The 10,117-nt window shown below is 42.2% G+C and overlaps 1 protein-coding gene across 1 annotated transcript; it reads right to left on the reverse strand.

The window, feature by feature from the left end:
• Positions 1-426: 426 nt before the first annotated feature.
• LOC130174325 (vesicular inhibitory amino acid transporter-like) lies at positions 427-4,057 on the reverse strand. Its single transcript, XM_056384044.1, has 2 exons — positions 3,268-4,057; positions 427-2,482 (listed from the first exon to the last, which is right to left on the reverse strand). Exons 1-2 carry the CDS (start codon positions 3,646-3,648, stop codon positions 1,295-1,297), a joined length of 1,569 nt encoding a protein of 522 aa, XP_056240019.1. The 5' UTR covers positions 3,649-4,057; the 3' UTR covers positions 427-1,294.
• Positions 4,058-10,117: the final 6,060 nt, after the last annotated feature.

The following is a 10,117-nucleotide window of genomic DNA, read 5'->3' on the forward strand; positions in this document are numbered from 1 at the left end:
TACCAGCAGTTCTGTTGACTTTTAGCAGTAAGTGTCTTTATCGTTTCTATATGAGATCAATAAACTCAAAAATTCTCCTTTAATCCACGTGCTGTTATTCTTGTTTTGAATACACAGCAGTCCTGGCTTCTAAGTGCCAAGCTGCTGCTGTTATACAATTGTTGTAAACGGCACCATGTTTCCACCCAGTCTGCTACAAGCTGTTCTGGAGGCCTCTGCATCCTGTCAAAAAAGAAGCTGCACACCATTCGTCACACAAATATGTAGCTGCACATCTCACTCTCGTCTTTGCATTTTCATTTTAAGAAAAGAGGAAGCTTAACCAACCTTTTTAAGAGGAAGCTTGTCGGGGCCCATGACAGTAAAAATGAAAGTCTCCACTATTCAGTCATGCCTGGTCACATATAGGGCAAGGAAACGTTAGAATCACCAGCCATAAAATATTTCATTTATTTTTCTCTTAGTTCAACAAATATTCTTTGTCTCACACACCATGTTTAGTTCCATTAAATCACAATTAACAAGGTCAATAGGAAGAGAATATTATCAGACAGACATTTTTCATATAACACAATTAGGACCCACTTGCTTGCACTTTGAATCACTTCATCCAGAATGACACTTGAAACACCAAGAAAACAAACAAGCCAACAGGACAACTATAAGATGGAAAATCAAACACAAAAACAAACCAACTGAAAATAAAATAATTCGGTTTAAACAACTACACATAAGTTATTCATGGTTTATTATAATGCACAGAGCACCATCTGATCTGAGGGGTGCCTTGCTCTTATATTTTCTCTGAAGTGGGATTAATGATTATATCTAGCAGCTCAAAACCCAACAATAACATACTGTATTCTTCCCATTGTTTTCACATATTTCATTCCCCAGCTATAAACACGTACACACTCACAGTTAGACCCATGGCGGACATTTTCATTGGATCTTTGACAACTTTGCATCAGGACTGATACCTGGACGGGTTAGTTAATACCCGCATATTTAATCACCCCCTTTCATGCGGTGGGTGTATTCCTCTGTCCAGTCAATAGCCTAAAACATGTTTTCTGGAATGAGCAGACTACTTTACACTATGATTGTAGAGTTTATTATTGCACATTATCACGAAGGCGAAATAAAAAGATGTACAGTTCACACAAATAATCCTCCTCACGAGCTCCTATGTGAAGTGGTCAAGATGATATTTTGATAAGGTCTGCGTCATGACAGCCGGCGCAGCGCGGCCTTATAGGACATCACCGTTCAGTAAAGGTCATCTCTGAAGCTCTCAGTCGTGGATATTGTACCTGTACGCCTCTATGAGTCCTTCAATCGAGTGAATGAAGCCTGATATGGCGCATATGCCTCCAATAACAAAGATGGCAACATCGAAGAAGACGTGATGCCACAGGAGATTCCTCCACTGGAGCTTCAGGTGGAACAGGCTTGGCAAGAGGAAGCACAGGCCAGCGCCGGTGAGGCTCCCAGTTAAGCCCATCAGCAGGGCGAAATGGGGGACAAAGACGGCCATAAGCAAGGTGAAGACCACCAGGGCAATTCGGAGGCCCAGACCCCATGATTTCAACTGCCCACCCGGACCGTAGCAGTCAGGAAAGAAGGCTCTCCCGCCATCCTGGAAAAAGGATTTCTCCAGAACCTCCACAGCAGCAAAGAACGGCAGCGGGTAAGACAACAGGGCCTTGGCCACGAGGAAGATGTTCACCACAGCTCGGATAGTTGAAGGCAGGTTGTCCGTGATGACCTCTTTGGTGGCATCTGCCCATGTCAAGTAGGCCACCAGGGCAAAGAGGCCCTTGAGGACGCAGGCGCTGATGTGAGTCCAGTCCATCATGCAGTGGAACTCACTAGGCTTCTGCATGTTTCCCTCCAGGGAGGGGAGGAAGATCTGGGAGGTGTAGCTGAACACGATGATGCCAATTGAAATGGGGAATTTCTTCACATCGATATAAAACTTGACCTTCTCCCAGGCCCACTCCCGCGCCCTGGACAGGCAGTAGGCAATCACGAGGATGTTTATGACGAAGTGCGCCACAGTGCAGAGGAAGCTGAACTTGGACACGGCCTTCAGGTTCTTCAGGAACGCGCACGGCAGGAGCGCGACCGTGGCCACCACAGACCAGGCTTTCTGAGAGACGGGAAAGCCCGGGAAGCTGTTGTACATCAGGTTGCCGCTGACCACAACGTAAAGAATACAGGTCATGACCAGCTCGATAATCTGAGCCACGTTCACAACGTGCCCGCCCAGCGCTGGGAAGCGGGGCGCGCAGCAGGCATTGGCGATGTCCACGTAGGAGTCCCTCACGCGCACTTTTATTCCGTCCTCGTTGTCTTCGTAGAGACACGCGATGAGGATTTTGCCCGTGTAGCAGCACACCACAGCTGCGAAGATAATGAGGAAGAGACCGAGGTAGCCGCCGTGGAGGATGGCGTACGGCAGGCCGAGGACGAACATGCCCTGCGGACAGAGAAGCGCAGTTGAGTGGTAATGGACGAGGCCCACATCGCAGTGACAGGCCGAGCCAGCCCGTGCATGCACTGACACGGCTCACATCTTACATAATAACACTAACAAAATATTAGAATGACATTTTTACACGTTAAAATGCCGCTGAAATACAGAAATGTGGGATTTATCACCGCTGATTATTCCAGTGTCAGCAGCACATTTATTTTCTTTCTCCTCGCCTTTGAAAAACAGGCGTTTCTTCTGCGTGAGCTACAGGATTAATCGAAGTAAATCATTAAAATACGATTTACAAACGAACTTTGAAATGAATGTGATTAAAACTCAGATTTGACGGGGCCGCTGATAAACACGTGGGTGCTGCTGAGCCTCAGGGCTATCACGGTGAACAGGCCCTGCCTGCAGCTCCACTGATAAAAAGATTTGAATAAATACATTCTAAAACCATCGCTGCAGTGGATTCACTCAAAAACCATAAATAAATAAATGATCAATTTAATTTAATGTTGATGCAAATGTAGCAGGCTTTCATATACTTGAAAGCTCGATATAATGTTATTCCACTCTATTTGGATATTTTGCCTTATAATCTCGGACTGTGTGAAATGATGCGCATGTTCAGAGTCTTCTCTGTCTCCCTGCATAAATCTCCAAATTTTCAAGGTGACATTTTGTCCAGTTGCAGGCCTGCACGGAGCCTGCAGCACATGCTGTTTTTGATAGATGAAAGTCATCACAGTATATATATATGTTTATACACACACACTATAGACTACCTGAATGGCATTGGTGACGTTCCAGCCAGCTTCCCATGACGTGATTTTGGGTTTATCCTCATCCAGCGAGCCTTCCGTCTTCAGGGACGGAGGCCTGGGGCCGGTGCCGTCCCTCTGGTAGTGGCTGTCTCCCTCCAGCTCCACCTCTCCTTCCATGTGCCCCTCTTCCTCTTCTCCTTGAAGGACATCCATTTGCATCCCTTGCCTGTAGTCATAATCCAAGTCGTCGCACTCGGCGAAACCCAAACCCTCTTCGTCCGTGGCGGCCTGGAAGCCCAGCCGGGCGAACACCCCGCTGACCTTGGCCTGAGATTTGTGGGACACCGTGTGGGCCGCATTGGTCAGCTTGTTGGTGAGGTTGTGTCGGATTAGGTGAGCCATCTTTATCCCAATGAAATACGGTCTTCAAATGAAAATGATAATAGTGAGTAGAAAGCAGAGAGGCAGGTGCATGCAAGGAGATTTCGGCTGCTGCTACTGTAGAGTCATGCCTGTTGCCTCTTCGATGGCGTCGCGAAGTAACCAGCCTTCTAACGGCTCCCTAACCGTCTCACCCAAACCGTTAACAGTCCTCAGCCGCTTTTCTTGACTTGCTCATCCATATTACTCCCTCAAAAAAACACTCCCTGGCATCTGCCTCGCGATGAAACGCCCCAACACAGAGACAAGAACGAGACTGTGTCCTCATCTGCGGCTAAAAATCTCTATTTCGCTTTTTTTTTTCCAAGCAGTTTTTTTTGCAGTTGGGGGTCCTACTGGTGACAGCGCGAGCGCTGGAATCTCTGACCGCATCACCCAATGAGAGAGAGAGAGAGAGAGAGAGAGAGAGAGAGAGAGAGAGAGAGAGAGAGAGAGAGAGAGAGAGAGAGAGAGAGAGAGAGAGAGAGAGAGAGAGATTTAAAAGCAGCAGCAGGATTGCAGAACTGTCCCCGACATTACCCGTGAATGATGAGATCAAAAATTTCACCTGCTTTAAGCTCCATCCTGTAACAGGTCGACGGGCATCAACAAACAGCAGGCGTCATGTTTTAGGCCTGTGTTAATAAATATCTAACAAAAACTACTGCGTCAATTTATCAAAATGAAATTAATTTAAAATAAACAATCTTTTTTGAGGTCTTATAGTTTGTGGATTCCATCTTATAGAGGCTAAATTAAGCATATATATATATATATTATATATATATATATATATATATATATATATATATATATATATTATATATACTATATATATATATTAGTGCAATAATGATCTATTTTTTTCGTTAGAAAAAATGATTCATCTTCCACCTGACCTTCTTAAATGTATTTTAACAATTGAAATGAATCCTAAATGTGTGAAATGAAGCATGTCCTCTGAGACTGAGTACAGTTATATATAGAGCCCTTGTCACACACATCTTTTCGGTAAAGACAAAAGGCCTTATGTTCCATGGGGAAGCGATATTTTTAGTAAAAATTAAACTGTGACTGTTACATACTGTGACAATATTTTAATGTATTTTCCAAAACTGTATTATTAAAATATGTTTTCATTGTCATTCTATAGTAAAAAAAAAACAAAATCTAAGGACCCGCCCGTCAAAAGCATATTCCTGTTTCTATATTTTCTATAACGTAAAAGAATCGCAGTTTATACGGATCTGTCTGTATGAATTTCTCATAGACGCACACAGCTGCAGTTTAGAAGATCCCTGCTCATTTAACAGCTTGATTCCAGATGTGCATGTTCAGTAGGCGGTGGAGGGAAGCAACTCGTTGCTGATATGATGAACATCCTGCAGCTGGTATTCTGCAGAGCACTCAGCACCACGGACAGCTCCCTACACACAGCGGCTCACACTCACTACAATACATTTATCCTTTTACATTTATTCTTATCTCTCTAGCTTTATTCTTGTTTTTCACACTTATCTTGTCTTTTACATTTAATCTTTTAGATTTTTTCTCGTCTTTTACAATTATCTTATCTTTTACCTTTAAAAATTTACATTTATTCTTTTACATTTATTCATATATTTTACATTTATCTTGTCTTTTACATTTAATCTTTTAGATTTTTTCTCGTCTTTTACATTTATCTTGTCTTTTATCTTTAAACATTTACATTTAGGTGTTTTACATTTAATCTTTCAGATTTATTCTTTTACAATTATTCATGTCTTTTAGTGGCTACATTTACTAAAGATGGAGGGAAAGTTTTTTTTTTTTCTCCACCTCAGCTCTAATCATCGGGAATACGAAGCACCTCGTCTCTGCCGCCATAATCTGCTGTGACACGGCTGAGCAAAACTGTCATCAGTTTTTTGCAGTCTGCTTGCAGAAATGTAAGAAGGCTGAAGTAGCCAGGGCATTTCTCTCATAGCTGCGACGGTTTATGAGCTTTAAAAAAACACTGAACACTTCTGCAAATTAAGGATGTGTAAACAAATTGAGAATTTTTTCATGACCGATTGAAATAGCCCTGGACCGGCAGAATAATGCGAGACAATCATGTACGAGCGAGAAGCATCTGAAGACAAACCAAACCAAAACATGGAGGAGAGGTCTAAATTTAGAAAGCAGCCAGAGGACAGAGAAAGTTCCGAATGTTTTCATGCTTGGCTTGGGCTGCTTTGCCAGCTGCTGTGTGTGTTCAGGCCAACACACTGTTTATTAGTGAGTGTGTGTCATCAGTGTCTAAGGGTATGTGTGTGTGTGTGTGTGTGTGTGTGTGTATGTGTGTCAGCTCGAGGTTTGTGCATGTGATGGGGGGAGGGAGAGAGGAGAGATGCCTCAAGGATTCTCCCTATATTTCCACTCACACACACACACACACACAGACACACACACACACGTGCGCACAAAAACGCAAGCACGCAAAGATAGCCCACATGAAGCATCAGCCTCAAATCTGCACAAATGAAGGAGAAATGTAAAAAATATAAATATACAACATAAAAACACAGAAGGCAAAATTAAATTCAGTCCAGCACGAAGATGTAGGCTGTTTCTAAACTACTTCCTCGTGACAAACTGGATTTTTAGTCTGTCACTGTTCTTTGAAAGGGCTCAGAGATTGGTTGCTGTGGCGACCAATTTAGCTTCTGAGGCTACAAAGAGAAGGATTAATTCGGGCTCGATGTGTGTGTATGAGTGAGAGACATCGAGAGAGAGAGACACTCAGAGAGGGGAGTGTATGCCTGCTCATTGTGTGTGTGTGTGTGTGTGTGTGTATGGACGCCAGAGATATGGAGGAGCTTATAGCCTCGTTTTATAGCCGTGCAGCCCTGACTGAGAGCAATAATCTCTGATAGTTGCCATGGCCACAGTAATTGGACAGGATGTGTGCATGTGTGTGTGTGCGTTTTGGAGATTGGAGATTTTGGAGAAAATAGATTTTCCCAGTACGGGATGGTTTTTTATTTATTTATTTATTTTTTTAAAGTCTTGACTGCCTTGGTGGAAGGAGGATCAGACGCATTCAAGCCCAACATTTTTTTCTGGTTATAGGAAGGGAGCGAAAAAAAAAGTCAAAATAAAATACATAAATAATAATAATAATAATAAAATTACAGAGCAGTCAAATAGCAACTGATTTTTTAATATGTGCATCTGTATCCGGATCTGTGGAAGGCCTAATGCTGATTGGCTGATGATAACCATGATGTTTTGAGAAGGCCTAAATCCTGCGCAGTTTAGGGCTTTGTAGAAGAACGCACCGTCAAACTCCTGAACATTGATTAGATTATTTAAATTCATCATGTTTTTGTCAATAAATTCATCAGAATATAATTGTGCAGGATCGCTCCTTTCACGTTTATCAGAGCCCCATGCGCACTGCTTTGACATGTGTACAAATCCAAAGCTTAACACATGCCAAGTTCTCGTGGCTATGATTGGACAATTACTGTTTGGGGGTCGGGTTTGGTGGGAAGTCATTTCATGGCACAGCTTCATCAGCTTCTGTGCAAGGCCAAACATATCTGACATTTTAAATGCCTGCTTTCTAAAGAGATGTTGCTACTGTACAGACATTTTGAAGAAGACAGAGATTGAGGACATGAAACATACACATATTCACACACACACACACACTCTATTTGTGTGTGTGTGTTTGTGTGTACACACACACAAATAGATATAAATATGTGAATTTTTGGAAATAGCCTTCCCACGCTCACAGTCACGTGCACTCATGCACACTCTCCCACACATACATGAATGCATGAATAGTGACAGGTGCACAAACACATTAATCACTATATGGCCCAAAAAGATCTGCTGGGCTCATAGGGCCAGGGACTGAGGAGAGCAGTAGTGACAGACTGTGTGTGTGTGTGTGTTTGTGTGTGTGTGTGTGTGTGTGTGTGTGTGTGTGTGTATGTGTGTGTGTGTGTGTGTGTGTGTATGTGTGTGTGTGTGTGTGTGTGTGTGTGTGTGTGTGTAAGTGTGTGTGTGTATGTGTGTGTGTGTGTGTGTGTGTGTGTGTGTGTGTGTGTGTATGTGTGTGTGTGTGTGTGTGTGTATGACAGAATAAAAGACAAAGAGATGGAGGTTACAGTGTATGTGTCTCAAAGAGGAAGATTGTGTGTGTGTGTGTGTCTGTGTGTGTGTGTGTGTGTGTGTGTGTGTGTGTGTGTGTGTGTGTGTGTGGAGGCGTGACAGGGTATAGAGGAGAGTCATGGAGGTTGCTAGGGGTTTTGTCCGCAGTGTGGCTCTGATATATCAGAAGTGCTCAGAGTCAAGATTGTTACGTAAACTGGGCTCTATTCCTCCAACTGTCATCCCATCACTCTCTCTCTTTCTCTCTCTATCTCACACAAACACACACACACACACACACACACACACACACACACGGGTGGGGGGGGGGGGGGCTTACACATTCACAGGTTAAAGTTAATCCATAGGAGTTTTTGCTCCTGTAAAATCATATGAACAAATGAACACAGAGGAACAGATTTGCTGCACTTAGTCTTGGCCATTCCAATAAAAATAACAATAAATTATTTAATTTAATTCTCTTGTGACATCATGAAACAATACAGATAAAGCTACATTTTAATTGCAAAAAAAGGTCATCTGATTCCAGGATGTACACTGATTATAAAAAAAAGGTTCCAGAATTCTGTGATTCATAATCACATTCATAATTGTCACTGATAGATGTTTTCCCCCCAGAGCATTCAGCAAAAAAAAAAAGAAAAAAAAGAAAACATAGCATATTGTCAGTGAGAAGTCACAGTCTTTTCTGCTTCCATAAAACCACCATTTGAAGAGGAGGTGGAAACCCTCAACATGTTCTGAAGAGAATTTGTGATTGAAGTGTTGCTGGTTCTTGTCCCCGGAGAACTGTGAGAAAAAGAGAGGGACTGTCCCATAACTGCCTATGTGAAGAAGACACAGTATATGAAAGAAAAACATGAAGGATTTTTAAACAAAACAAAAAGTGTAATAAATGATCCGTGAATTATTCCTCAGTAATCCTAAATATACAGCGATTCCCTGTATTTAACATTTCATTTTCTGTTTTCACCCCCCCAATGAAAGACATGATCACATCATGGTATTGTTCATGAACACTAAACATAATTGGCCCTATCTACCATTGTAATTCCCTCCTCCTTCCCCTTCCCTGTCAGTGGGAACTAACAGTCTGTTCATTCCTCCACAAAATGGAGGCTGCTTGGCGTCACGCGTGGCCGTCCCAGAGAGCTTGTAGACCATTAGTTCCCCTGTGCCTCACCACTGCTGCCTGGATGACAAGCACAGCAAGCACAGAGTTGCAAGCATCGTGCATGGACAGCAGCACAATGTCATGTCTTGCCTCCCAGGAGTAATGGATGCCAGTATGTGTGTGTGTGTGTGTGTGTGTGTGTGTGTGTGTGTGTGTTTCGGAGGAGAGAACGTAGATGGGGGTGTATTTGTATAAGTTTGTGGCCGTATGCAGCCGTGCGCGTGTGTGTGTGTGTGTGTGTGTTTGAGAGGGTAAGCTGACCCAGATCTGCTTATTAGCATCAGGAGGAGGGGGACGGCAGTCACTTAGAGCTTTGTGCCGGAGCAGTGAACTGTGTTATGCTTCAGTGACACACCATCAAGCTTCATACAGTAACACCCCTCCCACACATACACGCAACACATTTTCCTTCCTTTGTCCTTTTCACCCTCTGCTCCCAAATATCTGTGCTGTCCAGGAAATAAATCCAATCAATGCCCTGAACACACTTCCTTTACTGTTAACTGCATGTCCCTCTACCAAAAAAAGGTTAAAAAAAAATGGTAATACATATAAATGACACTGCAAATAAAAAAAAATGATCAGAAAAGCAAAACTGTCATATATCCAAATGGTAAGAACTGTTTTGCATATTTCCTTGCTATGAATTATAATAATATATTGAACAAAATATGCACAAATAGCCATTTTATTTTGCTGCACCACCATTACATCAAATGGAAATATTGTATATGTCTTGTACATTACTTTATGTATAAAATACCAAACATATTTGATTCAAATTCAAAAGTTCTGTGGGGTGTAACACTGGCCTTGTAAAGATTGCTCTAGATGCTGCAGTATTGAAGAGTTTAACTGACAGTTCTATTCTATTAAAAAACACAAGACAAGAAATAAGAGCATATGAAGGATGATTGAAACTGCTGTGATGTGAAAATTGAAAAATACTTTTGTACGATAGACGCATTGTAGATAATGCATAATCTGATGTTTCCATTTTAATCCAATGTAGATTATTTCTCTCGTAGATTAATCTCTGGGATTAATATTTGGTTAATTAATAGATTGCTGAAGGAAGGTATGTGAATGAAAACTTGAAAATTCTGTGTCGTTGATTTAGATTTATTC

This window comes from Seriola aureovittata, chromosome 9 (assembly GCF_021018895.1).
Source record: "Seriola aureovittata isolate HTS-2021-v1 ecotype China chromosome 9, ASM2101889v1, whole genome shotgun sequence".
Lineage (NCBI taxonomy): Eukaryota > Metazoa > Chordata > Actinopteri > Carangiformes > Carangidae > Seriola > Seriola aureovittata.

Excerpts from the sequence above, each read along its gene's own strand:
- LOC130174325 (XM_056384044.1), bottom strand. The coding sequence starts at position 3,648 with ATGGCTCACCTAATCCGACACAACCTCACCAACAAGCTGACCAATGCG. Across the intron at positions 2,483-3,267 it reads ACGTCACCAATGCCATTCAG|GGCATGTTCGTCCTCGGCCT; the intron begins GTAGTCTATAGT and ends CTCTGTCCGCAG.